Here is a 17,291-nt window from a genome sequence, read left to right as displayed (position 1 = left end):
TTTATATTACACTTTTATTTTGTTATTATTTAATAAAAAAAAAATAAAGCGTTTTTTTATCTCAGTGTTTCTAGAGTACTATTGAAAAATATTGAATCATATATACACGATTACCCCTAGGCCTTTATTCCAAGAAAACTGAAAATAAATTATCGAAGGCCACTAACTGTAATATAATTGCGGGGAATCCATTTAAAAAGTAAAAAAGTGCGATGTAAATAAAAATTTTATTTTTGACTGCCATGGAAAGACTTCATTGACAGCAAAGAAATTGAATTAACTTCATTTACGAAAATTCCATTACAATGCTTGTTTATGATGGCTTGTCACATAATTGAAGCTTATCGCAGAGTTTAACCAGGGTACTGGGCAGCAAAAAAAAAAAAAAAAACGAAAAAACAACTAACGAACTTAGGGTTCGATGAAATCAGATGAGGAGGGAGAAAACATTTACTTATTTGTTTATAATAATTTCATTATTTTCCATATCATTTCATATGATTGCCAATGAACGAGGAACATCAATATCATCATCAACATCAATAAGCGACTAAATAAAATGACAAAATTCGTTATGAGTATTAGTACAAATAAATCTGTCCGTCCATCTGTCTGTCTGTCTGTCCATCACTGATAAGGTAATACAATCATCAGAATAACAACCATAGCTCCTTGCGAAAAAAACAAAACGCAAACTGACAACAAATATTTCATCATTCTAGCTATACTTCATATAAAATCAAGTTTATGGATCATATTTGGTTTAGTTTGAATCGAAACATTGAAAAGGAAATTAGAAACGCAAAAAAGAATCACCACCACGTTATCTACAACGTAAATCCATCCCACTCTGAGTAGGAAATAACCTTTGTCTGGAGGTTTCGTGTTTTCGCAGCAAACGATTTTCTTTTGTAAATTTTGAGAAGAACACAAAAAACCAACAACGTAACTCTACAAAAAAATGTTTACATTTCATTTGAATTTGGCTTTGTATACCCTGGTCATGTTGTGGCTTGGTGGTCATGCAATTTCCGCTATGAATATACCAACATCTGCACCTCTAGCAGCCCTAACATCCAATACCACAGAGAGCGAGATGCATTTGCGGGATGTTAAAACGATTACGGATATACGCGCCTTTATAGCTCAACATCCCAATTTGCATTTGACTCGCTTGATGAAAAAGGAACGTCAAAATACTTTGCAAACTGTGAAATACACTTTGGGTGGACGTGTATCAGGTAAGCTGTGAAAGTGAAGTAGGGTGTGAAAGTGTATCCGGGGAATTCATAAACACAATGTCATATTTAATGAATCCTGAAGTGAAGACGTACTATGATCTAGGGAAAATCCAGCGAAATGAAAATAAAGGAATAAAAAATCACAATGAACAAAATCTGAAATTAGATAAGAGTTGATGAAGATGGGGTCAGTTGAAAAAGAAAAAAAAAACAAGAATTAGAAAAAGTAAAATATAAATTCATGTGGGATATGTATCAATAAAAACAATAGAATAACATTTTGACAAAATTTTCCATATTTTCTACAGAAATAAAATTTTGACAAAATTTTCTATAGAAATAAAATTTGACAACATTTTCAATAGAACTAATATTTTGACAAAATTTTCAATAGAAATAGAATTTTGAAAAATTTTTATAGAAATAAAATGTTGACAAATTTTTCTATAGAAATAAAATTTTGAAAAAATTTTCTATAGAAATAAAATTTTGATCAAATTTTCTATAGAAATAAAATTTTGACAAAATTTTCTATAGAAAAAAAAAATTTTGACAAAATTTTCTATATAAATAAAATTTTGACAAAATTTTCTATAGAAATAAAATTTTGATACAATTTTCTAAAGAAATACAATTTAGACAAAATTTTCTATAGAAATAAAATTTTGACAAAATTTTCTATAGAAATAAAATTTTGACAAAATTTTCTATAGAAATAAAATTTTGACAAAATTTTCTATAGAAATACAATTATGACAAAATTTTCTATAGAAATAAAATTTTGACAAAATTTTCTACAGAAATAAAATTTTGACAAAATTTTCTATAGAAATAAAATTTTGACAAAATTTTCGATAGAAATAAAAATTTGCCAAAAATTTTCTATAGAAATAAAATTGTGACAAAATTTTCGATAGAAATAAAAATTTGCCAAAAATTTTCTATAGAAATAAAATTTTCACAAAATTTTCTATAGAAATACAATTGCGACAAAATTTTCTATAGAAGAAAATTTTCACAAAATTTTCTATAGAAATTCAGTTTTGACAAAATTTTCATAGAAATAAAATTTCGACAAATTTTTCTATCCAAATAAAATTTTGAAAAAAATTTTCTATAGAAATAAAATTTTTACAAAATTTTCTATAGAAAAAAAAATTTTGACAAAATTTTTTATAGAAATGAAATTATGACAACATTTTCTATAGAAATAAAATTTTGATAAAATTTTCTAAGGAAATACAATTTCGACAAAATTTTTTATAGAAATAAAATTTTGACAAAATTTTCAATAGAAATAAAATTTTGATAAAATTTTCTATAGAAATAAAATTTTGATAAAATTTTCTGTGTAAATAAAATATTGACAAATTTTTTATAGAAATAAAATGTTGACAAAATTTTTTATATAAATAAAATTTTAACAAAATTTTCTATAGAAATAAAATTGTGACAAAATTTTCTATAGAAATAAAATTTTGAAAAAATTTTCGACAGAAATAAAATTTTGACAAAATTTTCTATAGAAATAAAATTTTGAAAAAAATTTCTATAGAAATAAAATTTTGACAAAATTTTCTATAGAAATAAAATTGACAAAATTTTCTATAGAAATAAAATTTTGACAAAATTTTCTATAGAAATAAAATTTTGAGAAACTTTTCTTTAGAAATAAAATTTTGAGAAAATTTTCTAAAGAAATACAATTTAGACAAATGTTTTTTATAGAAATAAAATGTTGACAAAATTGTCTATAGAAATAAAATTTTGATAAAATTTTCTATAGAAATAAAATTTTAACAAAATTTTCTGTAGAAATAAAATTTTGATAAAATTTTTTATAGAAATAAAATGTTGACAAAATTTTCTATAGAAATAAAATTTTGACAAAATTTTCTATAAAAATAAAATTATGACAAAATTTTCTATAGAAATAAAATTTTGACAAAATTTCCTATAGAAATAAAATGTTGACAAAATTTTCTATAGAAATAAAATTTTGATAAAATTTTCTAAAGAAATACAATTAAGACAAAAATTTTCTATAGAAATGAAATTTTGTTAACATTTTCTATGGAAATAAAATTTTGACAAAATTATCTATAGAAGCAAAATTTTGACAAAATTGTCTATAGAAATAAAATTTTCTTCAGAAATAAAATTTTGAGAAAATTTTCTGTAGAATTAAAATTTTGACAAAATTTTCTATAAAAATAAAATTTTGATAAAATTTTCTAAAGAAATACAATCTAGAAAAAATTTTCATAAAAATAAACTTTTGACAATATTTTCTATAGAAATAAAATTTTGGCAACATTTTCTATAGAAATAAAATTTTGGCAAAATTTTCTATAGAAATAAGATTTTGACATAATTTTCTATAGAAATAAAATTTTCTATAGAAATAAAATTTGTTGTTGTTTATTTCAGCTTAAAACCATGCATTGACTAAACTACAAGTGAAGCTTAACCAACAGAGGAAAATAATGTTTGTCAAATTTATTTGTTCAAAGCCCTCTAGACTGCAAGATGATTGGATGGATGCACGTTTGGGAATTACCACATTCCTCATCATCATCCTCTACTTGCAGCAAAACTATCAACCAATTATCAGAATAAATTCAGGCAGTTCACTAAATCCAAAAGTAAACCACACTTGAACCTTCCAAAAAAGGTTTTACATGATAGCCGGCTTATGCCGAAATAAATTCGTACAAACATATCTATTTTCCTTTGCCACCGTCAAATCATCGATTTGAGTGCAGTTGGCTGGGTTTATTTTGAGCGTGCTTCCTCTTTTTTTATTCGTTTTGTTTTGCTATTGTTGGTTTTTTTTTAATAAAATTTTGATAAAATTTTCTATAGAAATAGAATTTTGACAAATTTTTCTTTAGAAATAAAATTTTGACAAAATTTTCTATAGAAATACAATTTTGACCAACTTTTCTATAAAAATAAAATCTTGACAAAATTTTGTATAGAAATAAAATTTTGACTAAATTTTCTATAGAAATCAAATTTGGACGAAATTTTGATGAGTTTAGTGCTCCAAAGCGTATGATTGTTAATAATTGTTGTGGTACCTCTAAGCGTATGAGTGTTATTAATTTTTGGCGATGCTACGATAGGGAACAATTTGTGCATGTTTCTAGAGGGCGTATACTAATATACGTATCAAATTTCAAGCAAATCGGATGAAACTTACTCCTCCAAGAGATGATAGAGCTTATATTTGGGGGTCGCTTTATAAAGGAGCTATACCTAAAAAGTCGTTTGCTATGGTCCATTTGCAATACCATCTAAAATGGATTAATAACAGCTACTTGTGTAAAATTTAAAGGATTGTTTCGTTCTGAAGTTAGGGTGAGTTCAACAGACGGGGGACAGACATCGCTATATCGACTCAATATTTTACCACGAGTCAGGATTTATATACTTTATAGGGTCTGATACTAATACTACTTTGTGTTAGAAATGGAATAACATGGTTAGTATACCCCCATCCTATGGTAGAGGGTATAAAAAGAATATCCTCATATTGTTTAGTTCCCCTAGGCGTATGAGAGTTAATAATTTTTGATAATCCTTGGGACCCCTTAGCGTATGTGTTTTATTAATTTTTGCATATGATAGTCAAATCTGTAGACGGTTTATGTGGGGACTATACTTAAAATTTGCTCGATATGGTCTATTTGTATTACCATCCGAAATGCGAACAGCTACTTGTGCCTATTTTGAAGTCGTTATCTTGCTTCGTTCGGAAGTTAGCATGATTTTAACAGACGGGCGGACAGACATCGCTATATCTACTCCAAATTTTACCACTACTTAGGACTCATACACATTATAGGGCCTGAGACTAATACTTCGTTGTGTTACAAATGGCATAACAAAGTTAGTATGGCCCCCATCCTATGGTGGATGGTGTATAAAGAATATCCTCCTATTGTTAAGTTCCCCTAGGCGTATGAGTGTTAATAATTTTTGAAAATACTTGGGACCCCTTGGCGTATGAGTTTTATTAATTTTTGCAGATGCCACAAGGAATTTAAATACAAAATTATATATAATTTAATTTTTAATGCAATTTAATTTAATAATTGTATATAGTTCTTGAGAGTATTAAGATCGGCCATATATTTCCAATTTTAAGTGAATGCAATAGACATTCAGATGGAATAGATGCAATTTTTTGTATTAGTTGGGTCATTGGTTAGAAAAACTAATTTAATTGAACTAGAAGCTTAATTTCCTATAAATTTCTAGAGAACTTCAATACAATGAACTAAATAGTCTAAGTGAGTCTGAAATATTGAGCTTCCCCCTCACCTAACCTAGCTATTTGTATTAATAAATGTGTTCAAAAGGTGACAATGTACTTACAATAGTTTCGGATCCCTGGGCGTATGAGTTTTTAAAATAATTTTTCTAAAAAGGTGGACCCCCAAGCGTATGAGTGTTAATATTATATCATAATGTTTGAGTTTCCTTAATTCATTTCATTATTTTTTAAAATTGTCTATAGAAATAAAATTTTCTTCAGAAATAAAATTTTGAGAAAATTTTCTTCAGAAATAAAATTTTGATAAAATTTTCTAAAGAAATACAATTTAGAGACAATTTTCTTTAAAAATAAAATTTTGAGAAAATTTTCTTTAGAAATAAAATTTTGAGAAAATAATTTATAATTAGATATAATGCATTTGGACGTCAATTGCCTGTTTCGGTATCAGGCTAACATGTAATATGAAAATTTTCTGTAGAAATAAAATTTTGATAAAATTTTCTTTAGAAATAAAATTTTGAGAAAATTTTCTATAGAAATAAAATTTTAACAAAATTTTCTATAGAAATAAAATTTTGACAAAATTTTCTATAGAAATAAAATTTTGACAAAATATTCTATGGAAATAAAATTTTGACAAAATTTTCTATAGAAATAAAATTTTGAGAAAATTTTCTATAGAAATAAAATGTTGACAAAATTTTCTTTAGAAATAAAATTTTGAGAAAATTTTCTTTATAAATAAAATTTTGATACAATTTTCTAAAGGAATACAATTTACACAAAATTTTTTATAGAAATAAAATGTTGACAAAATTTTCTATAGAACTAAAATTTTGACAAAATTTTCTATAGAAATAAAATTTTGACAAAATTTTCATTTCATTGCTTTTTAACCTTTTAATTTTAAAATTTTTGTAATTAATGATTTTTTAATAATTACAAATAGCTTTTCAATTAATTTTATTTGAATTGTTGGTCAAATCAAACCAATTGAAAATTTAATTAAATTTGAATTTGTTAAAGCATTTTTAAGAATTTCTCATTTTTATTTTTGCTTCCAATCAATAGAAATTAAAATTTACTATAATTTAGTTGTATCAGTTTTTTTGTGAACATTTATGCAACTAGAAGTTTAATGAATAAATTTGCTACAAGTTGTTTGTAATTTGTCTTGTCACCGAATCGCTAAGGGGGTTATTTATTGCATGCGATGTTTAAAAAAAAAAAACAATATTTAATAAATGTGTTGTACATATTAAAAAAGTGACAAAGTGATTATCGTATAGCCTCATATTCATTTCGTACCCCTGGGCGTATGATAAATAATTTTTCCTAAAACTTGGGAACCCCTGAGCGTATGGGTGTTACTATTTTATCATAATGCTTGTACTCCATAGCGTATGAGTGTTATTGATTTTTGTCATTTTTGATTTTTTAATTTGTGCAAATGTCTCCGACAACTCAAATCAAATCAATTGAGTTAATTAAATTGGAATTTACTAAATAATTGCTCATTTAAATGTTGGCTTCTAAGATCTATAATTAAAGCCTAATAAATAGAAAATAAAATTCACTATAAATTATTTCTCAGTTTTTCTGTGTAAATTATTATCAGTTTTTCTGTGCAACACTAGAAGGTTAATGAATAAATTTCCTAGAAATTGTTAGCAATTTGTATTGGCCACGAAATACTTAGGGGTTATTTATTGCATGCCACGCTTAAACAATTTTAATATTTGATAAATGTGTGGTACTTATTCAAAAAGTGACAAAGCGCTTATCGAAGATGATTTCGCTTACGTCCTGCGATTTTTAAATAATTTTTCATAAAAGTGGGACCCCTGAGGGTATGCGTGTTATTATTTAATAATAATACTTGGCACTTCATGGCGATTAAAATCAAACGATAGGAAATTTAAGTAAATTTGAATTAATTTAATAATTTGTTTATATTTCTAATTAAAATTAAAAAGAAAATTAAATGAAGTCATAGGTAGATAAATTTTTATAAAATTTAATTTTCACAATTGATTATCGAAAAATACCCCCTTGAAGTATGAGTGTTAATAATTTTGCTTAATAGTTTGTACTCCTGAGCGTATGAGTGTTATAAATTTTTAGTAATCAAAGTTAAATCTTTGACCAATGGAAATTTGTTTTTTATTTTGACCTTTCTTTGCCAACATTCAATTATTTTATTTTATTCATTTCAATTTTCTTCTAGGTGATCGCCTGGTGGCTCAATATGGTGATACTACATTTTATCCAGCGAAAAAGGATGTGACCACACAAGTGACCTATCCAGCAACTGGAACTGGAAGTGTAGTCACTGCTGTCGAAATCCATTGTTTGCAAGATGATAATGCTGGCAATGCATATGTGGTAGCCGGTGGTTTGGGGCAACGTTTCATCTCCATTGTGCTGGAGGCAACACAAACTGAACGTTTTACTTATAACATTCATGTTTATGGTACTAACTAATAGTAAATATTGAATAATAAAAAAAAGGGAAAATGATTCCAAAAACCATACGTAAAATAGAAATTTTAGCATGATGAAATATGTAAAACAGGAAATAAATAAGTTCTCTATATAAAGAAAATAAATTTTTAACAAATTTGTATTGAAAACAAAACAACAAGCGATACATTTATTATTTCCAACTGTTAAAGATTTTCAATAAAAATGAACCATAAATATCTAAAAATGTCAATTTGTTAAAATGCATAAATGAAAAAGCCACATCGTTTGATTATCGAAGATTTTACCCCCCTAGGCGTATGAGTGCTAATAATTTTTCACAATATTTGGCACCCCGTAGCGTATGAGTGTTATTAATTTTTCATTTATGCAGCTGCGACCGACAATTCAAACCTAATCATTAGGAAATAATCGCCATAAACCTCGAAATTGAACAGACACATGAACATTTAACATAAACACACACACACGCACACTCGCAAAACATATGATTTCTTCTAATAAATTAGAGAAATCAGATTATTTGAAATGATGATTAAGAATTTGCCTTCCTCATCACAGCAGAAGAAAATAAACAAAGAAAGAAAAATAATTTTAAATACACATTGGCGGAGTACATTAGCCCAAGTCCAAACCTCTCAACATATAAATGAAAAATCCCATTAATTATAAATAAATCCCCTCTGACAATATGTCGCCTCCTCCTCATTTGCTTCTATATCATATTATAGCGTCACACATGTGAATGAAATAGACGACAACATTTAATGGCTACCTTGACCGTGATGTGGCATCCCACCAATATGTACGTATGTGCCCCAGATGCCAAAATTATTTGAATTTTCAAAAAGAATGTAAACAAATGTTTTTTTTTTATTAAATTTATAGCTACAATAAAAGCAATCACATCTATGGCTACAAAATAATTTTGATTATTTTAGATTTGTGTGTTTCAATTCTAAAAATAATATTCTTAATTATTTAAATGCCATTGTACTATTAGGGGTTTTGTTGTGGCACAGAAAAAAATGATGGGACATATGTCTCATTTTCTGGATTTAAATATCCCTAAGGAGATAATTATAATAAACTTTGAATTTGAAGTTTTTAATTCAATTTTTGCGGTGAATATGAAAAAAAATCCTTCGAAGGAAATGAAAATTTTATTTGTATAGAAAATTTCTTCAACAAATTTTATTTCTATAGAAATTTTGTAAAAATTTTATTTCTATAGAAATTTTGTCAAAAATTTATTTCTATAGAAAATTTTGTCAATTTTTTTTTCTATAGAAAATTTTGTCCAAATGTTATTTCTATAGAAAATTTTGTCAAAATTTTATTTCTATAGAAAATTTTGTTAAGATATTATTTCTACAGAAAATGTTGCCAAAATTTTATTTCTAAAAAAGATTTCGTCAAAATTTTATTTCTATAGAAAGCTTTGTCAAAATTTTATTTCTATAGAAAAATTTTGTCTAAAGTTTATTTCAATCGAAAATTGTGTTAAAATTTTATTTCTATAGAAAATTTTTTAAAAATTTTATTTTTATAGAAAATTTTGCCAAAATTTTATTTCTGTAGAAAACTCTGTAAAGATTTTTTTCTGTAGAAAATTTTGTCAAAATTTTACTTCTATAGAAAATTTTTAAAAATTTTATTTTTATAGAAAATTTTATTTGTATAGAAAATTTTGTCAAAATTTTATTTGTATAGAAAATTTTGTCAAAATTTTATTTCTATAGAAAATTCTGTCAACATTTTATTTGTACAGAAAATTTTGTCAAAATTTTATTTCTATAGAAAATTATGTCTAAAGTTTATTTCTATAGAAAATTGTGTTAAAATTTTATTTCTATAGAAAATTTTATTCTTATAGAAAATGTTGTCAAAATTTTATTTTTATAGAAAATTTTGTCAAAATTTTATTTCTATAGAAAATTTTGTCAAAATTTTATTTCTATAGAAAATTTTGTTAAAACATTATTTCTACAGAAAATTTTGTCAAAATTTTATTTCTATAGAAAATTTTGCCAACATTTTATTTCAATAGAAAAATTTTGTGTAAAAATTATTTCTATAGAAAATTGTTTTAAAATGTTATTTCTATAGAAAATTTTATTGATATAGAAAATTTTGTTAAAATTTTATTTTTACAGAAAATTTTGTCAAAATTTTATTTCTGTAGAAAACTCTGAAAAGATTTTTTCTGTAGAAAATTTTGTCAAAATTTTATTTCTATAGAAAATTCTGTCAACATTTTATTTCTATAGAAAATTTAGGCAAAATTTTATTTCAATAGAAACTTTGCCAACATTTTATTTTAATCGAAAATTTTGCCAACATTTTATTTCAATAGAAAATTTTGTGTACATTTTTTTCTATAGAAAATTTGGTCAAAATTTTATTTCTATAGAAAACTTTGTCAAACTCTTATTTCTATAGAAAATTTTGTCAAAATTTTATTTCTATAGAAAATTTTGCCAACATTTTATTTCTACAGAAAATTTTGTAAGAATTTTATTTCTATAGAAAATTTTATTGTTATAGAAAATTTTGTCAAAATTTTATTTGTATAGAAAATTTTGGCAAAATTGTATTTGTGTAGAAAATTTTGTCTAAAGTTTATTTCTATAGAAAATTGTGCTAAAATTTTATTTATATAGAAAATTTTATTGTTATAGAAAATTTTGTCAAAATTTTATTTCTATCGAAAATTTTGTCAAAATTTTATTTCTATAGAAAATTTTATCAAAATTTTATTTTTACAGAAAATTTTGTTAAAAGTTTATTTTCATCGAAAATTTTGTCAAAATTTTATTTCTATAGAAAATTTTATCAAAATTTTATTTCTATAGAAAATTTTGTCAACATTTTATTTCTACAGAAAATTTTGTCAACATTTTATTTCTATAGAAAATTTTGTAAAAATTAAATTTTTATAGAAAATTTTGTCAAAATTTTATTTCTGTAGAAAACTCTGTAAAGATTTTTTTCTGTAGAAAATTTTGTCAAAATTTTACTTCTATAGAAAATTTTTAAAAATTTTATTTTTATAGAAAATTTTATTTGTATAGAAAATTTTGTCAAAATTTTATTTGTATAGAAAATTTTGTCAAAATTTTATTTCTATAGAAAATTTTGTCAAAATTTTATTTCTATAGAAAATGTTGTCAAAATTTTATTTCTATAGAAAATTTTGCCAACATTTTATTTCAATAGAAAAATTTTGTGTAAAAATTATTTCTATAGAAAATTGTTTATAAATGTTATATTATTTTTACAGAAAATTTTGTCAAAATTTTATTTCTGTAGAAAACTCTGAAAAGATTTTTTCTGTAGAAAATTTTGTCAAAATTTTATTTCTATAGAAAATTCTGTCAACATTTTATTTCTATAGAAAATTTTGTCAAAATTTTATTTCTGTAGAAAACTCTGTAAAGATTTTTTTCTGTAGAAAATTTTGTCAAAATTTTACTTCTATAGAAAATTTTTAAAAATTTTATTTTTATAGAAAATTTTATTTGTATAGAAAATTGTGTCAAAATTTTATTTGTATAGAAAATTTTGTCAAAATTTTATTTCTATAGAAAATTTTGTCAAAATTATATTTCTATAGAAAATTTTGTCAAAATTTTATTTGTATAGAAAATTTTGTCAAAATTTTATTTGTATAGAAAATTTTGTCAAAATTTTATTTGTATAGAAAATTTTGTCAACATTTTATTTGTACAGAAAATTTTGTCAAAATTTTATTTCTATAGAAAATTATGTCTAAAGTTTATTTCTATAGAAAATTGTGTTAAAATTTTATTTCTATAGAAAATTTTATTGTTATAGAAAATGTCAAAATTTTATTTCTATAGAAAATTTTGTCAAATTTTTATTTCTATAGAAAATTGTGTCAAAATTTTATTTCTATAGAAAATTTTGTCAAAATTTGATTTCTATAGAAAACTTTGTCAAAATTTTATTTCTATAGAAAATTTTGTCAAAATTTTATTTCTATAGAAGATTTGTCAACATTTTATTTCCATAGCAAATTTTGTCAAAATTTTATTTCTATGGGCAATTGTGTCATAATTTTGTTTCTTTAGAAAAGTGTGTCAAAATTTTATTTCTATAGAAAATTTTATTTCTATAGAAAATTGTGTCAAAATTTTATTTCTATAGAAAATTTTGTCAAAATTTCTTTTCTATAGAAAATTTCGTCAAAATTTTATTTCTATACAAAATTTTGTCACAATTTTATTTGCATAGAAAATTGTAGTTGTTGTACATTTGACCGTTTAGTATAATTATTTTATTTCTATAGAAAATGTTATCAAAATTTTATTTATATAGAAAATTTTGTCTAAAGTTTATTTCTATAGAAAATTGTGTCAAAATTGTAATTAAAAAAAATTTTTTGTCAAAATTTTATTTCTATACAAAATTTTATTTCTGTAGAAAATTTCGTTTCTGTAGAAAATTTTTGTCAAAATTTTGTGTCTTTAGAAATTTTTGCCATAATTTTTTTCTATAGAACAATTTGTCAAAATTTTGCTTTTATACAAAATTGTGTCAAAATTTAATTTCTACAAAAAAAACGTTATCAACACTTTATTTGTATAGAAAATTTTATCAAAACTTTATTTCTATAGAAAATTTTGTCAAAATGTTGTTTCTTTAGGGAATTGTGTCAAAATTTTATTTCTATAGAAAATGTTGTCAAAATTTTATTTCTATAGAATATTTTGTCAACATTTTATTTCTATAGAAAATTTTGCCAAAATTTTATTTCTATAGAAAATTTTTGATGTATATGTTCAGGCGTTATAATTATTCGGTTGGTAATAATATCCCAGCAAAACAAAACGTAATCAAAAAAAAAACAATGGAAATGTCCTCTTTGGAGAGGGATGTGATGCTGAATTGGAGCTGAACTAATGCATTTTACATGAGCTTGTCAGAAGTCATCCTTTTAAGCATCCGCAGCATTGATTTCCCATTAGTTCGTCAGTTGTGATGCTATTTTTGTATGTGTGGTTATTTCAAAATGGGGAAAAGCTTGTAAAAAAACAAAAATATATATTTTTAACTTTTATACTTTTGTTTTTACGTAAAGATTTTGTAATACTAGTTACTTTTGGAAAATTCCCATTATTTGATTTATCCTTATAACTGAGAAAAATTTGAATTTATTGAAAAATATATTTAATTTCCATCAATTAGTCAATAAATTTTGTCTGGCAACTAATTTTCAACATAAATGTTTGCCACCTCTGATCAGTCTTCACATAAAATTTTAGGTAATGTTCTTTTGATTTTTTTTCTTTTGTAGAAAATATAATACAAGGAAATTCTAAATCTATCTAAAATATCTCATAAACCATAATTCAGAATGGCGTTGATTTGCCATCGCTTTTGGCCTTTCTAATATCTCTTATTCATAGCGAAAAGTACTTTTGTGTATTTCTTAATGACAATTATCGTGGCGAGGATTCTATATTGTCTTGTATACAAAATTAGATTACGATTAATTTGTTTTGAGTCGATTTTTTGCAATCTCAATCAACAACAATTAAAATGATTCTAAAGAAAATGTTTCATCTTCTTGGTCTAGGGCAGAATCAACGAAAATTAGCATAAAATAAAAAAAAAAAAATACTTTGTATATTGATTAGAATATGTGGACAAAGGGGAAGTCACAATCCTTAACATAATATAAAATAATATAGTAGACAACGTATACAACGACATTGACAAAATTTTCTATAGAAGTAAAATTTTAACCAAATTTTCGATAGAAATAAAATGTTGACAAAATTTTCTATAGAAATAAAATTTTGACAAAATTTTCTATAGAAATAATATTTTGACAAAAATTTCTATAGAAATAAAATTTTGACAAAATTTTCAATAGAAATAAAATTTTGACAAAATTTTCTATAAAAATAAAATTTTGACAAAATTTTCTATAAAATTAAATTTGACAAAATTTTCTATAGAAATAAAATTTTGACAATATTTTCTGTAGAAATAAAATTTTGACAAAATTTTCCATAGAAATAGAATTTTGACAAAACTATCTATAGAAATAAAATGTTGACAAAATTTTCTATAGAAGTAAAATTTTGACAAAATTTTCTATAGACGTAAAATTTTGACAACATTTTCTATAGAAATAAAATTTTGACAAAATTTTCAATAGAAATAAATATTTGACAGAATTTTCTATAGAAATAAAATTTGACAAAATTTTCTAAAGAAATAAAATTTTGACAAAATTTCTATGGAAATAAAATTTTGACAAAATTTTCTATAGAAATAAAATTTTGACAAAATTTTCTATAGAAATAAACTTTTGACAAAATTTTCTATAGAAATAAAATTTTGACAAAATTTTATATAAAATAAAATCTCAACAAAATTTTCTATAGAAATAAAATTTATAAAATTTTCTATAGAAATAAAATGTTGACAAAATTTTCTATAGAAATAAAATTTTGACAGAATTTTCTATAGAAATAAAATTTGACAAAATTTTCTAAAGAAATAAAATTTTGACAAAATTTCTATGGAAATAAAATTTTGACAAAATTTTCTATAGAAATAAAATTTTGACAAAATTTTCTATAGAAATAACATTTTGACAAAATTTTCTATAGAAATAAAATTGTGACAAAATTTGCTATAGAAATAAAATTTTGGCAAAATTTTCTAAAGAAAAAAAGTTTGAAGAAATTTTCTATAAAAATAAAATTTTGACAAAATTTTCTATAAAAATAAAATTTTGACAAAATTTTCTATAGAAATAAAATTTCAACAAAATTTTATTTAAAAATAAAATTTTGACAAAATCTTCTATAGAAATAAAATTTTGAAAATTTTCTATAGAAATAAAATGTTTACAAAATTTTCTATAGAAATAAAATTTTGACAGAATTTTCTATAGAAATAAATATTTGACAGAATTTTCTATAGAAATAAAATTTTGACAAAATTTTCTAAAGAAATAACATTTTGATAAAATTTCTATGGAAACAAAATTTTGACAAAATTCTCTATAGAAATAAAATTTTGACAAAATTTTCTATAGAAATAAAATTTTGACAAAATTTTATATAAAAATAAGAGTTCAACAAAATTTCCTATAGAAATAAAATTTGGACAAAATTTTCTATAGAAATAACATTTTGACAAAATTTTCTATAACAATAAAGTTTTGAAAAAATTTTCTATAGAAATAAAATTTCTATAGAAACAAAATTTTGACAAAATTTTCTATAGAAATAAAATTTTGACAAAATTTTCTATAGAAATAAAATTTTGACAAAATTTTATATAAAAATAAAAGTTCAACAAAATTTCCTATAGAAATAAAATTTTGACAAAATTTTCTATAGAAATAACATTTTGACAAAATTTTCTATAAAAATATAGTTTTGAAAAAATTTTCTATAGAAATAAAATTGTAAGAAAATTTTCTATAGAAAAAAAATTTTGACAAAAATTTCTATAGAAATAAAATTTTGACAAAAATTTCTATAGAAATAAAATTTTGACAAAATTTTCTATAGAAATAAAATTTTGACAAAATTTTCTATAGAAATAAAATTGTGACAAAATATTCTATAGAAATAAAATTTTAACAGAAATTTCTATAGAAATAAAATTTTGACAAAATTTTCTAAAGAAATAAAATATATAATTTTGACGACATTTTCTAAAAAATAAAATTTTTATACAATTTCGAATGATATAAAGTTATCAAATAAATAATAAATTGTAAATGATGGGTTATTTTAAAATTCGTTTAATAATTTTATTAAATTATCTTTCAGACATTTTAAATGATGCCAATAAATGGGATAATTTAATAGCTTTGGTTGCATAAAATCATATACCATAGCCAAGAAAATTTAATTCTCAAAATGTTTCGCAGACAAATAATGCCTTTAAAGATATATACAATATACATACATATGCAATTATGAAATTTAATTATAATTTCAAAAAAAAAAAAATATTTGACTACAATTTTGTGTAAATGGTAAAAATAAAATAAAATCCCCCATTGAAAGCCAAAAACAAACAAAGAAAATTAAAATGCAAAACTTACTCATTACGTATGGCACATGCTGTATCAAAGACATAACAATCATCATCGAAACTTGAAGCCTGGGTTATGTCCTCCGTTGTATCCTGATGGCAAACACTATGATGCTTTTGCGAGCTACCACTTAAGATATCACCATAATCGTGGTCACCGCCACCGCCACCACCACCACAATCACCTTCGCCATCCATGTCCTCCAACAAATCATGATAATTTGTATCGTCCTCATCCTCACTTAGGCGGTGGCTGGCACTGTTGTTGTTCAAATCTTCCATAGGAAAATTATACTCAGCTATCATGGAATCAATGAATGTGCTGTCCTCCAAATCCTCTTTGATGACATCTTCTTCTGAATGTTCACATGGAATTTGGTCCATTGTTGAGGATTTGTCCATGACACATAGATGACCTGGAAAATATTGGGCCGATTGGCTGCGTTGACGTGGGCCTAAAGTCGATGACGATGAGGTTGATGGAGGCGATACGGCTGATGTGGCAGCATTTGGTGGTGTTATTAAATCCTTCTTCTCCGATACAAGGCTATTGGCTTTTGTTTGATTTTGCGGTGATGGTGTTAGCTCTTGTTGGTGTTGTTGTTGTGATTGAGGATATTGAAATTTTATTGCATCCACGGAATAGCTACGTTTACTGGAATTGTGAGATTCACGTTTCGTTGTGCCTTTGCTACGAGGTACTGGTGTTAAGGTGTCACTGGTTGCTCCATTGATACTGCTCCTGCTAAAGGATATGTCTGTGGTAAAGGATACAAATTCATCGGCCACATCTGGTGTCACATAAATGTCAGCAATTACGTCATTAGCTATATTTTGCTGAGATGAAAAGGAATTACGACGCATATCCTGTGATAAATCCATTATGTGAGTGGGATGTCACGGCCTATAGCCGTAATACGAATTTACTTAGATGCGCGTTCGTAGAGTGTGTTTTGTTTGTATTTTAACACTTTAAATAATTTTTGTTTATATTATCACTTTTGCTTTTTTGATTATCACTCTTTGAATTTAATAGTCAATATTTCAGGTATTATTTTTTTTTAGTTTTCAAATTTATTTTTAGTTATTGTCTTGTATTAAACTCTGAAGTACACTTGTAATTAGCCAGCATATGAAATAATTTCACGTAAAATAAAATAAAAAAAAATTTAATGAGGGTGGTTGTGTAA

General features: G+C 23.7%; 2 protein-coding genes across 7 annotated transcripts in view; one reads left to right on the top strand and one right to left on the bottom strand.

Annotated features, from left to right (window-relative positions):
* Nt5b (5' nucleotidase B) overlaps positions 1-17,291 on the bottom strand; it is a 163,653-nt gene that overhangs the window by 35,127 nt on the left and 111,235 nt on the right. The window contains exon 1 of one of the 6 annotated variants that reach the window (XM_075302672.1): positions 16,112-17,108. The exons of the other annotated variants lie outside the window; for them this stretch is intronic. Coding sequence (XP_075158787.1) covers positions 16,112-16,983 — 872 coding nt within the window. The 5' untranslated portion in view covers positions 16,984-17,108. Of the gene's footprint in view, positions 1-16,111; positions 17,109-17,291 lie in introns of those variants that run through there. 6 annotated transcript variants of the gene reach the window in all.
* On the top strand, positions 754-8,236 carry LOC142231998 (uncharacterized). The gene is made up of 2 exons (XM_075302671.1): positions 754-1,241; positions 7,754-8,236. Exons 1-2 carry the CDS (start codon positions 962-964, stop codon positions 8,008-8,010), a joined length of 537 nt encoding a protein of 178 aa, XP_075158786.1. The 5' UTR covers positions 754-961; the 3' UTR covers positions 8,011-8,236.

Source organism: Haematobia irritans, chromosome 3 (assembly GCF_050003625.1).
Source record: "Haematobia irritans isolate KBUSLIRL chromosome 3, ASM5000362v1, whole genome shotgun sequence".
Taxonomy (NCBI): Eukaryota; Metazoa; Arthropoda; class Insecta; order Diptera; family Muscidae; genus Haematobia; species Haematobia irritans.
The sequence above is the reverse complement of the archived record's forward strand: the minus strand, read 5'-3'. Positions and strand labels throughout refer to the sequence as shown.

Bases quoted from the DNA above. Each gene is read 5' to 3' on its own strand.
- LOC142231998 (XM_075302671.1), top strand. From the start codon at position 962: ATGTTTACATTTCATTTGAATTTGGCTTTGTATACCCTGGTCATGTTG. The intron at 1,242-7,753 runs GTAAGCTGTGAA...ATTTTCTTCTAG, and splicing joins TTTGGGTGGACGTGTATCAG to GTGATCGCCTGGTGGCTCAA.